This window comes from Gavia stellata, chromosome 6, assembly GCF_030936135.1.
Source record: "Gavia stellata isolate bGavSte3 chromosome 6, bGavSte3.hap2, whole genome shotgun sequence".
In the NCBI taxonomy this organism is placed as follows: domain Eukaryota; kingdom Metazoa; phylum Chordata; class Aves; order Gaviiformes; family Gaviidae; genus Gavia; species Gavia stellata.
This window is the reverse complement of record NC_082599.1, coordinates 23,659,086-23,672,286: the sequence shown is the minus strand read 5'-3', so window position 1 is coordinate 23,672,286 and position 13,201 is coordinate 23,659,086. Positions and strand designations below refer to the sequence as shown.

The 13,201-nt window shown below is 44.6% G+C and overlaps 1 protein-coding gene across 1 annotated transcript in view; it reads right to left on the bottom strand.

Moving 5' to 3' along the window:
- Positions 1-6,848, bottom strand: part of ITGA8 (integrin subunit alpha 8) — a 116,019-nt gene extending 109,171 nt beyond the window's left edge. The window contains exons 1-2 of the mRNA XM_059818393.1: positions 6,646-6,848; positions 6,200-6,324 (exon numbers count right to left, since the gene is read on the bottom strand). Coding sequence (XP_059674376.1) covers positions 6,200-6,324; positions 6,646-6,848 — 328 coding nt within the window. The remainder of the gene's footprint in view (positions 1-6,199; positions 6,325-6,645) is intronic.
- Between the last annotated feature and the right edge of the window lie 6,353 nt (positions 6,849-13,201).

The following is a 13,201-nucleotide window of genomic DNA, read 5'->3' as shown; positions in this document are numbered from 1 at the left end:
TAGATAAGGCTGAGACTTATAAAAGAAACGCATGAGGGTCTATTATAAATCAGAATCCTACAAGTGAACCATGAGGCTCCAGATAAGGTCTTACTGGCATAGTGGACAGAAATGTGTCAACATTTAAAAGTACAACAAAGTTCTCCTTCAGCACTTTCTCTTGACATGCAAATTCTGTTTTATAACAGGATTCTAAGTTTTCCCTAGAATCTTACCATCTTTACAGCTAATGATTTTTTCAGGTAACTAAATCTTTTGAGCCCCACCATACATCCTTTCCTTATACAGTACCTGGGTTCTGTTACAATCAGGTCAACTACTGGCCAGATTAGCTCATGTTTTTTATCAACTGCACGCTTGGCCAGAACTGATCTACATCCCCCTCCCCTGTTTCTCTTCAGAGACTGTTCAAATTTTCTCCAGCTAGTTTAGAAAAATACAACCTATTTTACTAAAACTGGTAAATTTAACTGACAACAAAGACAACACTCCAGTGAGTTCTAGAAACTTAGGGGAAGTGATATCTAAAATTCTGCCTTTTGGACCTAATTTAAAACATAAAAGCCTGTTGCAGTCTGTTAAGTATTACAATTAAAAGTGACCATTATAATGAGTTTCTGAAATATGAACTATTAGCTCTTTACCAGATTTCAAATGCAATACTGCACTTCAGGGAGCATTTAAGTTTGCTTCTGGCTGCAAGATGCTTTGAGTGGTTCAGGAGTTCCCCAGTTAATCAAGCGGGGAGAAAGTTTTCTTCATATTGCTCTCCTGCTACCTCTCCTGGCAGCTGAATGGAAGAGCACCCCGCCTAAACACAAGGACTTGGTAATTCTACCTCGATGCTAAAGCAGAAATAGTCATTACGAAATGAGGTTTACAATGAAGAAACTGGAAAGGAGAAGTTAGCTTTGTGTAGATAAGGGAGGAAAGACAGATCACAGCTCTTTAATATAATGTCAACGCTTGTTCCCCTGTCCTCTCATTGAGTTTCAAAGGGGTTAAAAAAAAAAAAGTGTAGAGGTTGGACTAGATGATCTTTAAAGGTCCCTTTCAACCCAAACCGCTCTATGATTCTATGAAAGAGTATCACAGCCTTACACTGCAATGCAACAGGACAGATTTACAGAGCAGGGAAACAAGGAAGAAGAGTCTCTGCCCTTCAGCCCGTATCTCCTGGAGTAAGGGGATACTAAAAGCCCTTCCATTATACTTTATCTCAGTTCCCTGCTGCAATGAAGCAGATTAAAGCACCAGTTGTGTTCTCAGAAGCAGTGCTTTCAGCTTCTTCCCAGAGTCTTGGCCTCAGTGCCCAGGTTTAGGGAGCTTTAAAGAACTGCAAACATGGGACTGCAGAGTCAGTGCTGTATCAGCAGCAGGAAACACGCAGAGTTCCTGCTAAAGCCCCTTCTTGGCTGGAGGCCGTATCACTGGCCAGACCATATGGGAATGTCCAGTTACATGACTTGCTTATGGATGGGTCGGCTCAAATCCTACAGCATGCCAAAATTTCATCCTCCTTCCCTCCTCTGCCTCCCTGTCCCTTGTCAGGAATAATATTTCATCAGTAGGGTTAATTATTGATGTTAGTTTGCAAGTAAAGCAACTAATTGTTTTGGAAATCTCTGGATTAACTACTATGAAGAACAGAGATACGTGATCTGAGAAATTAGTGACAATCTGGGAGAATTGCCTGTAGAACAATTTCTGTTAGGTGGTATGACTTTTAGGAATGGGCCACAGATACTTCTGCACTTCTATTAACTCTAACTAAGCCATCTTCTCAGCAGAGTAGTATAGCCCACACACATTTCCACATTAAAGCAGCTGCTCGTAGCCCTCAAACCAGCTTGGGCATCCTAACATTTGCACAGTGCCACAAAGATGATTTCAGAAGTAGTCTGGGTTTTGAGTATCAGTGCTAGTAGTAAGAAACCCAGTCTGTGTTTGACAGCTAGAACATGGGACTCAGAAGTAATGGCACATTTTTTTAAAATGTTCTCATATCTTTCACTGGGAATTGAGTGAATACTGAGTGTTCCTGATGGGTATACATTAGTAACCAATGCAATGTCTACTCCCTCATGTGATCTTAGTTTCTGAGAAAAAAGAAGCAAGAGAACTTCACAAACCATAAGGATTTATCTTTTGTCATTTAAAGCTTACATGACACAAAGAGTAGAGTTTAGTCCTGAGTGTCACAGCCTGTGTGGTGGTGGGGAGGTTAGCTGCACCTTGCCAGTGACTCTGGGTGCAACCCTTACAGTGTCAGATCTCTGATCCACTGGGGAACATCACAGTTGTCTTACACCAGTGTCAGGATGTCACGTCCAGTTAAGCTTAGCATTTGTATTCTCCCTTCAGGACTATGGCATCGAGGATATAGAATAACTTTCTTTAAACTAAAACTTCAGTTATTTTAAAAACAGAAAGATACTATTCACAGAGAAAAACAAAGCTCTTCAACAAAACAGCCTTTACAGGATCAAAGACCATCCTATCTCAGTACTTACCATCACAATACTAACCTAAGCAAGTCTAAGTTTTTCACTAAGGCGTCTATCACTTAGTTGGTTCCCTCAAATCACTTTCTGAACAAGTGCCCCCTCTATCTAAGGCAATGTATACTTTACAAACTCAACACATTTTTTTTTCCTTCCTTCACTTCCCTGACTCATGAGAGTGTTCTAGTTCATCATTGCCTCTTAACAAGCCTTAAATGCTTGTGGAGAGAGATTTTGTTCCTTTTTAGTTTGTTATACTTTACAGACCCATAACAAGGCATATCTATCCATTCATTCAGTAAACATCTCAATATCTGTAAAATACAGGATAACTATAAATTAGTATAAAGCAGCTCCACACTTGTAACACCATGATATTCAAAAATGTACAGAATCTTGACTGAAGCCATCACAGAATACTAGTCAATGTCCTCACGGTTTTCATTTAGTAGGACCAAGACATTAACAGTGTTAATATAAAAACCATAAAAGCCTTTGCAAATGAAGGAACCCTTCTTGAAATTAGGTCTATTGTTCTTGTGGAAAGGGTGAAAATAATCTGTACAGTTATATATGAGTCTTACCAATTAGGTGCCCACTTACGCACTTACTTCTGGCACTAAAAGTCCAAATAACATCCAAGTGCACTGTATGTTCCCTCCTTAACAGCAGAACATAACTTGCATTGAATGCAACATACCTGAGCCCTCAGAAATGGAAGACATGAGCCCTCATCCTCAAACGTCATTTAAGCCAGTGGTTTTCAACCACTTGGACTTGTGGATCTCTTGAATTTTTATGTTATAGTGGAAATTACACAGTTTCTGTGACCTGCAGCAATTTCACATATCTAACTTGGGATATAGTATATGTGAATCTGCTTTTCTTTTACAAATTCTTTAGAATCTAGAAGTCGTCCATTGAACTCTCATTGCTGAAAAATACTGATTTAGTAAATTCTTTATCTATTTTTTGGGTCACACTGCCTTTTAAGTGTTACATTATACTCCCCCTTTCTTCCTAGTTCCACTCAATTTTTACTTCTGATCTTAATTAAAAGCCTTTTCAATTATTCAGCAGCATTGTTTCTTTTATTGCGCTTAGTGAATCTAACTGAAAGAGCTGATATTACTCGGTTAGAGTCAAGAAAAAAATACTTTAAAAAGGAAGCTTTGTATAAAAATGCATCAAAATGAAATCTTCCAGCTCTGAAGCAGCCTCTATAGTTTTTCTGTTTTGTTTCAGAAAACATTCCCAAAGGTTTCCAAGACTTTTAAAAATCTCCTATGAGGCATGAAGCATTAATCTTTAAAATTAAAGCTGCTAGAGATGAATTTCCAGTCTTCTAACAATTACTGGGTGTTTCTGTCTTGGGAGAAAGGATAATCTTGTGGTTAAGGAACAGCAGGAAAAAGAAAAAATCCCGAGTCAGTTACTAGCATTATCATCAACTTCCTGTATGATCTTTGACAACCCAGACTGACTTTTTTCTGTTTATCAGAATAAATATAAAAATGGGAGTATAAATATAAAATGGGAATAGCAGCATTTCTGAGTGATGTTGCAGGGAGAAGGCATAGTGAGTACAAGGTGCCTGTACAAGAAAGATCCACAAGCTGAAAATACCCCTCATATTTCCTAAGGACTATCTAAGTCCCACTAGGCATACAATGGCCAAAGGCTTCAAAAGGAACTGTGTGTCACACACTATTTGAAATACTATCATCTAGGATAGAGCTCATGTGAACTGCTCTATTTGGGGGAATAGTGGAAAAGATGGAAAACTCACTCCTGTAAGTAGTGTATTTTGGAGAGAAAAAAATGGCATGAAATACACATCCATACTTCAGCAAAAAGAGCCATCTAAGGCATACTGGAGATAGCCTTTATGTTGCTGGCAATGAAGAATGGGTGTTGGTATAAGCTATGCAAACCTTCCCCAGGTCCCTCTCTATGAGGCCAGCTAGCAGCTGCTGAACTGTGAGAAATTACACCTTTACTGCCCTTGGTACTGGAACTAGACAGCTAATGATAACACTGCTAAACCTGCCTATACTGCAGTCCCTCCTACAAGTACAGTGCATTTATAGCTACACAATGGGCTCTCTCTGGCTTAACTGCAGTTGTCTGCAGGTCAGGCATCTATCCAGAAGACACAACCAACCACCTCAGGTAAACTGAATGAATCACACTTTGGAGATTCCAAGCTGAATGGTTGTGTGATACAGTCCAAAGCCTTGTTGATATACTTACTCATCAGCCTGTGTTTGTGCCCTTATTTGAAACATAGCATCTGCAAAAGGGCATCTCTGCCAAGAGTATGGAGCTGTCCTGAGTCTCTTTAGTCAACTTTTCTGGAGTTTCGCACAGGAAAGCCAGATGTCCTTCTAGGTTTCATCACTAGCTTTTAATTCATTTTTCAAAACGCCCCTTTAAAATGTGATGGAATTTTCATTTGGTCTGTAAGTTTTCTATTTAAACCTGAAATTAATTTGTATAGATAATACATTCCACTTCTGTTAGATGAACTATCTAATCATAAGATGGAAATACAAGAATATTTCCTAACCTGGTTTTATTTTAAAGATGTACACTCGGGGCATATTACAATAAAAATATTGTATGAATACCATCTATGCCTGTACATGCACATTCATATATAACCATATGCCATACATAGTATTACATGCCCAAGTAGCCACATACGCATACACACACAGGAACTATCTCTTACTGTTTTGAAGAATGCCCAGCATGATGGGAGAATCATCCTGAGTAGAGTTCCTAGACACTAACACAGTAATAGGCTGTGTGGGTGGATGGACCTGGAAGGGGTAAAGAACTGCACTGCTTACTTGTTACATTTAAGTAAGCTCTTCTAGTTTAATTTGTGCTCTCAGAAAAAAACTGAATTGTATTATGTTCGCATTTAAATAAACCACAAATGTTAAGATTAAATATAACCTAGAGAATCATAACTTTTGCTTAATGATTAAACTGTCAAAGTCTGCCTAAATAAAGCCAATCAGTTTTAAAGTCCCTGAAAACACTAGGCTTAAATTATTTTCAAGAGCTATAAAGAGACAACAGAAAACATAAACAGCCTGAATTGTCTAAAACGTGTGTTCCCTCTAATTAAATAAGAAACATCTGTCTTGGGATTTTGGAAGTGGATATCCACATTGTGCCTAAATCTAGCTTCCAATAGTCTGAAATAAAATTCTTGCTTTCTAAAACGAATTAAATAAGCATGCTACATGAGGTACTTCATCCATCTGAACGGATGGAAAACCCCTCGCTGAAAATAACATGAAAGACTAGCAATTCTGTGATTTCCAGGATTCAGAGAAATGTGTGAGACATGGGGTTTGGGGTTTTGCCTTCTGAGCACTCAAAAAAAGTATTTTCAAAATGAGGAATCTGCTACAAACACCTTTCATTAAAGCATTAAGATGAACTACGCACAGATCCTGGAGGTCATACTCCTGTTATTTCTCTGGGGACCATTAAACCTTCCCTGCAAGCACACACGTATACAGACTCCCAGGAGCGGGATTTCTCCAGCGAACTGCAGATACTCAGATCAGAGTGACACAACTACAGCGAGCGCGGAAGAAACTTATGCCGAAGGGGGACCTGAGCACAGCAGGGCAACACACACAACGCTACGCTACGAGATTCAGCGATTTACTTACTGGTATTATCAAAGGGTATCTGCCTGCACTGGGTGGCGGGCCAGGCGCAGTAGTACACCGCTCCTCCTTCCACTATGTCTGGCTGCGTGGTGTTGGCTTTGGGAGCTCCCACCAGGACACTGACTCTGCGAAACACAGCGGCAAGTCACCGGGGCGAGCAGGACCGACGGGCACGGCGGCCCAGGGACTGTCACCCCAGCGACGGGCCCGAGGGCGGCGGGCGGGACGCCGCCGTTTTCCCACCGCCTTCCCCAACGTCCCCCCCAAGCCCGCCGGCGCCCCCCAGCCCCGGCCAGGCAGGAGGCGCGGCCCGGCGGCGCTCGCTCGCGCACAGCCCGGACCCCGCCGCCGCCCGGGGCGAGGGGCGCCGCGCTGAGGGGAGCGGTCCGCCCAGCCCGCCCGGCGGCGGCGGCGGCGGCGGCGGCGGCGGCGGCGGCGGCACTCACGTGCTGGGGTCGGGGATGTAGAAGTCCACCGAGTACCCGAAGTAGCTGCCCGGGGGCCCGCTGTACACCGTCAGCTTCTCCTCGTCCAGGTTGAAGGCCACCAGCGCCGGCGCCCAGAGCAGCGCTGACAGGAGGAGCAGCGGGCACGGCCGCTGCCGGCGGCGGGCGCGGCCGGCCCCGCGCCCGCGGCTGAGGCGCAGCATCCTCGCCCCCTCCGCGGCAGGCTCCCGCTGGCAAAGCGGAGCGGAGCGCAGCTACGCGGCGGCCGTGCAGTGCCGCGGCAGTCTGGCTGCCGCCCTGCGCTGCCGGCAGGGCGGGGGGCTGGCGGGGGAGGCTCGGCCCCACTCACCCCGCCGCCGCGGGGCGAGCCGCGCGCGGCCGCCCCCTGGCGGCCCGCGGCCGGCGCCCGCGGAAGGCTGCGCTGCGCGGCCCGGCGCCCCGCGGCTGTCTGCGGCTCCCGGGGAGGTGCGGAGCCCCCGTAAGGCCCCGCCGGAGGGAGGTGCGGAGCCCCCGTAAGGACCTGTCGGAGCGCGGTGGCTGGGCGGGGACCCTCCTCCTCTGCGAGGCAGCATTTGAGCCCCAGGGACCCTCGCGCCACCGGCCTGTGCGCGGGCCCCGCTGCCGCTGGGCAGGGCGAGGCGCTGGTGGTCGGTCTGGGGCCGCCTCACCCGCGCCTCCCTCGCTGAGGGAGAAGCCTCGCTGAGGCAGAAGCGGTCCCGCCGCCACCGGCGGAGGTGTCGGCGCCTCGGCCCAGCTCCGCACGACGCCTCCGGCGTCGTCTGCGAGGGAGGACGGTGCTCACAGGGCTGTGGCTGCGATGTGGCCGTCGGGGACCCGGAGCGGCCTTTGTCCGCCAGCGCAGGCAGCGATGCTGCGGCCGGGGCCCGGACCCGGGCAAGGTTTCTCCATCCTGGCTGAACACCGTGCTTGGCGTGGTTTGCTGCACTAACCAGGCTGTATCTGGGGAAACCAATTTGTCTCACTGAGAAAGTCCACTGGTGAAGCGGGGAGAAGTGCATGCCAAGTAGGACACCCCCTTAGCTCTGCCCAGCAGAGTTACCCAACGGCTACGTTTGGACAGTCATGTTCACGAGGGAAAATGGTGGAGTTGAGGTTGGTGATTTCTACTTGAATTTCTCTCGACTTCCATCATTTTCAGGAGTTTGAACTGAAGAGTCTGAAACTTGAAAATGCATTTTAGGAAACTAAAGTGCATTGAAAAAAAATAGACCTTCATCAGACTGCTGTGTGTCTGCCAGCATGGCTATTATTTTAAAAAAAAAAACACAAAACAAGCAAAACCCCCTTCTAACCACAGGAAAGATGTAAACCCAGCCACACAGTTCAGAACACATTAGGAAATGCATTCCTCTGCAAGTTTCTCTGTTAGTGCTTGCCTGGCTACATAAAGTTTTAATATGCTGAAGGAGGCATCTTAAACTTAGGGAAGCATTGCTAGGAATAGCAATTGCTATGTGCCTTTACCACAGCTTCATGCAGGAGCACGTGTCATGCTTTTCTTCCCGCTGAAATGACCAATACTACCTTATTGCGTGTGCCATTGAATGGTGCTTATTGAAAGCTCCTCTTATAATTTCTTCAGAAAAGTAATTAAAAACAGAGGGATCTGGACAGGCTGGATTGATGGGCTGAGGCCAATTGTATGAGGTTCAACAAGGCCAAGTGTCGGATCCTGCACTTGCGTCACAACAACCCCATGCATCACTACAGGCTTGGGAACAAGTGGCTGGAAAGCTGCCTGGCGGAAAAGGACCTGGGGATGGTTGGACTTGATGATCTTACAGGTCTTTTCCAACCTTAGTGATTCTGTGATTCTGTGATTCTGTGATGTTGGTCAACAGCCGGCTGAATATGAGCCAGCAGTGTGCCCAGGTAGCCAAGAAGGCGAACAGCATCCTGGCCTGTATCAGAAACAGTGTGGCCAGCAGGAGTAGGGAGGTGATCGTGCCCCTGTACTCGGCATTGGTGAGGCCGCACCTCGCATACTGTGTTCAGTTTTGGGCCCCTCACTACAAGAAGGACATTGAGGTGCTGAGGTGCATCCAGAGAAGGGCGACGAAGCTGGTGAGGGGTCTGGAGCACAAGTCTTACGAGGAGCGTCTGAGGGAAGTGGGGTTGTTTAGCCTGGAGAAAAGGAGGCTCAGAGGAGACCTTATTGCTCACTACGACTACCTGAAAGGAAGTTGTAGCAAGAGGTGGGTGTTGGTCTCTTCTCCCAAGTGACAAGCGATAGAACAAGAAGAAATGGCCTCAAGTTGTGCCAGAGGAGATTTAGATTGGATATTAGGAAAAATCTCTTCACTGAGAAGATTATCAAGCACTGGAACAGGCTGCCCAGGGAAGTGGTTGAGTCACCATCCCTGGAGGTATTTAAAAGATGTGTAGACCTGCGCTTAGGGCTATGGTTTAGTGGTGGACTTGGCAGTGTTAGGTTAACAGTTGAACTTGATGATCTTAAAGGTTTCTTCCAATCCAAACGATTCTATCGTTCTGTGCTTCTATGTTTTGCCCCTGCAAGTCCCACAATAGTGTTCTAGCTGTTTTTGTTAAGAATATATAAAAACTGACTCTGCCTGAAATGTTCCATTCCCCTACAAAGCTAAATGGGGCATCACACACACATCTTGAGTGGACAGTATTCTTATTTTTATTTTTTCTGGCCAACTCAAAGGTAGGAAGAAAAGGAGAACCACTTTATTTTCTATCTAATCAACTCTTGTTAGGAGGAAAAAAGGATTGTTTTCAGCATTTATAATACAGATGTGTCCAAAACAATATCAGAGAAAGATCAGAAGAATAGAGAACACATTTATAAACATGCTACAGTAGAGCATACCTATAAAAGCAGCTGAGAGTAGTTTTTTTTGTTCTGAGGTTCTGTTTTCTTTTGTGTTTGTTTTATTTTAAGTGCTTTATGGCAGGATTATTCAGATAAGACTGACATTCCTGTTCACGAGAATAGAACAGTATGTTTATTTCCAGCATTAACTGTGTGACCCTTAGCTGTCCCCACAGGCTTGTAATGCTCCTTAAATCTGCTCACTTTACAATTGTACCGACTTTACTCTTGCTATTAGAATGAAACATCACCATTGACATTATTTTTATATTTTACATTGAACAAGTATCTCTTAGACATCTAAGCACCAGTAATAAATTCAGAAGTACTTCAATGACTTGTAGGGTTAATGCTGATTCTTAAAAGTCATTCAGTTTTAAGGCAACTGAAGGCATTTGAAAGTTGTGTTGCTTTATACTAAATAATAATAATGCCTTGTTCTTATTTAGCACAACAGTTCCAGTGCTGAGCATTGTAAGTAAAGTTGCTGGGGCTCGGAGAACTGCTCAGATGGCACACCAGACTTGTGGCACTCAGGGAGTGCAAAGGCAGCACATTCTGGTGCTGTATCCATCTTGTACAGATCTATCCAAAACAGAGTTAAAATTCAGTAATTAGCACAGTTGGAGATAGCTGAGTGTTCACAGAAATGAAAAGCAGCAGGGGCATAGCAAGAACATAGGCAGTTCTCAATGTGCTCCCCTTGTACCCGTCTTTCAGTTTGAAACATATGACACCTAACCTGGTTGCTTTGAACTAAATTTAAAAAGGGAAAAAAGTGCTTCAAATGGCTATCAGTGCTAAAACCTGTACGAAGAGCAGGGCAGAATGAAAAGAAGGAAATCTCTTTCAGGATCCTCTTACCCCCAAGGTTTTAACATACAGCAGTCCCCCTCTCCTTATCCTTTTCCTTTTTTTTTCAAATAAAGAAGAGAGAGATGAGTGTAGGATATTCCAAATCAATTCAAAGAGATAAACTAAAAGAACAATCTTTTCATTTTTTAAAGGATTTGCAATGTTTCCCTAAATAACCAGGACCTGTTCTGATCACTGGAAGCTTATTCCAGATCTTGCTTTCCTCAGACTTTAGACTGAACATTGTGATCTGCACTGCTCAAGAGATAAGCAGCTGCCCCAGTTGTTGGCAGACTGAAGTTTGGTCTTTAGCACACCCGTGGCCCAATACATTAAGTGCTTTGAATACTGAATTAAGAAGTCTTAATAGGCTCTAGAACCTGACATGGAGCCAGGATGGAGAGCTTTTATAAGAACATTTAGCCAAGAGTCCAAAAGTCATTATCTACAGAATAACCTGGAAGGTCAGATGTGGGATCAAATAATTTATACAGAAAAATACAAAATTCATGGTGTGGATTTCTACAGCTTATATTATGCGCAGTTGGTGAGGTTAATATATCATTATGGTCTTTCCAATCTTAAAAACAGATCAGCCAAAGCTACTAAGGAAAGTTTTGTCAAAGCAAAACTTAAATATTAGTATTTCTTATAAGACTTTATTATGAAAGCTTTAATCTTTCTTCTGCTATTATTTAGAAATCTACCTACTAGCAGAGGAAGGGTAAGTATTTCAAAGAATCATATGGGATTTTAACATACATCTTCTCAAAATTAATGACAATTTTACTGTTAAATCTTTTCAAAACATGGCAGTACAGAAGCCTAAGTGTTCAATTTCTGTAGGGAAGCTTACCTTTTCTCTCAGCTGTTTCCTAGTTTTGTTTCCATAGGCAGTGGACTAGAAAAAGGTTGTTTAACAGATTCAAGCTATGATTCGGTGCAAGCTCTATTGTGAGATACTCTAGCACAAGCCAAGACAGACACAAGAATCCAGAAGGAGCAAGAAAAGTGAATTGTCACCTTCCAAGATGTCAGTGCAAGTCTGCCTAAAGACATTTATCTTAAATGTGCAAAACAAGCTAAAGCAAGCACCTATCAAGCCTGAGCATTTTAGGAAAAGTAAAGTTTCAGACTTGCCAGGCAGTCCAGATTAAAGCAGATTCTCTTAATTAATTATCTGTATACTTTTGAGTAGCAATACCACTGTTGTGCAAGTCTTTTAACATCAGGCCCACACAACAGGCCAGAATACTTGTATTCTAAGTAAAGTGGGTCGGATAAGATGAATTAAGGAATCTTTCAAATTATTGTCATCTACAAAGGAATTATTTTTTCAGAAAAAGAAATCTCAAAAAGAGGTAAGAATCACTGCTGTCAGTTCTGCAATAAGGAATGTTCATGGTAATTTCATGGTTTTTAAACAAGTCCTTATTTAACTTGTTTGGTAGCTGGGGTGGGACAGGGCTGCAGCAGTGGCCTCTGTGAGAGGTCGTCACCAGGAGCTGTCCCCAAGTTGCACAGAGCCAGTTCCAGCTGGCTCCATGATGGATCCACTGCTGGCCAAAGCTGAGCCTGTCAGCAAAGCTGGTGGTGTCTCTGTGATAACATATTTAAGAAAGGGTAAAAAATGCTGTGTTGTGGCTGGGAGAGAGGAGTGAGAATATATGAGAGAAACAACTCTGCAGACACCAAGAGTACTGAAGAAGGAGCAGGAAGAGGTGCTCCAGGCGCCGGAGCAGAGATTCCCCTGCAGCCCGTGGTGAAGACCATGGTGAGGCAGGCTGTTCCCCTGCAGCCCATGGAGGTCCACGGTGGAGCAGATATCCACCTGCAGCCCGTGGAGGACCCCATGCCGGAGCAGGTGGCTGTGCCGTGAAGCCCATGGAGACCCCATCCCAGAGCAGGCTCCTGGCAGGAGCTGTGGCCTATGGAGAGGAGCCCATGCTGGAGCAGGTTTGCTGGCAGGACTTGTGACCCTGTGGGGGACCCATGCTGAAGCTGTCCATTCCTGAAGGACTGCACCCCAGGGAGAGCACCCACACTGGAGCAGTTTGTGAGACTGTAGCCCGTGGGAAGGACTCACACTGGAGCAGTTCATGGAGGACTGTATCCTGTGGGTGGGACCCCAAACTGGAGCAGGCGAATAGTGTGAGGAGGAAGGAGTGGCAGAGATGAAGTGTTACAAACTGACCACAACCCCCATTTCCCATTCCCTTGCCCTGCTCAGTGGGGAGGAGGTAGAGGAGCTGGGATTGAAGTTGAGCCTGGGAAGAAGGGGAGTGGGGGAGAAGGTGGTTTTAGTTTTGTTTTTGTTTCTCACTATCTCTATTTTTAACGGGCAATAAATTAAATTTAGAGTCTGTTTTGCACTGTGACGATAATTGGTGAGCGATTTCCTGTCCTTATCTTGATGAGATAAGGAGCTTTTTAATCTATTTTCTCCCCCTGTCTTGCTGAGGAGAGGCAGTGAGAGAGCGGCTGGCTGGGCACCTGGCAGCCAACCAGGGCCAACCCACTACAGAACTATACTGTTCACCCATTTCCAGATGTAAATCTAACAGATATATTGTACAGTCTTGCAGAGGACATATCTGCAAAGTGTCACGCAAAGGATGTTCTCTTTCTACCACTACTACATGCTTTGCAGTGCAAATTCTCCAACAAGGGTTTCTCTCCCACACTACATACCTCATTTTCAACCAAGTAAGTTTGTTTTCCTCCATGATGATCATTCTAGAGTCATATTGTTATTTACACATGAATATAAATTTTTTAAAAGTAAGTAATTCTGAATGTGAAATTCAGCCCTGCCGGCAATAGCATAGGCTCTGCAATCAC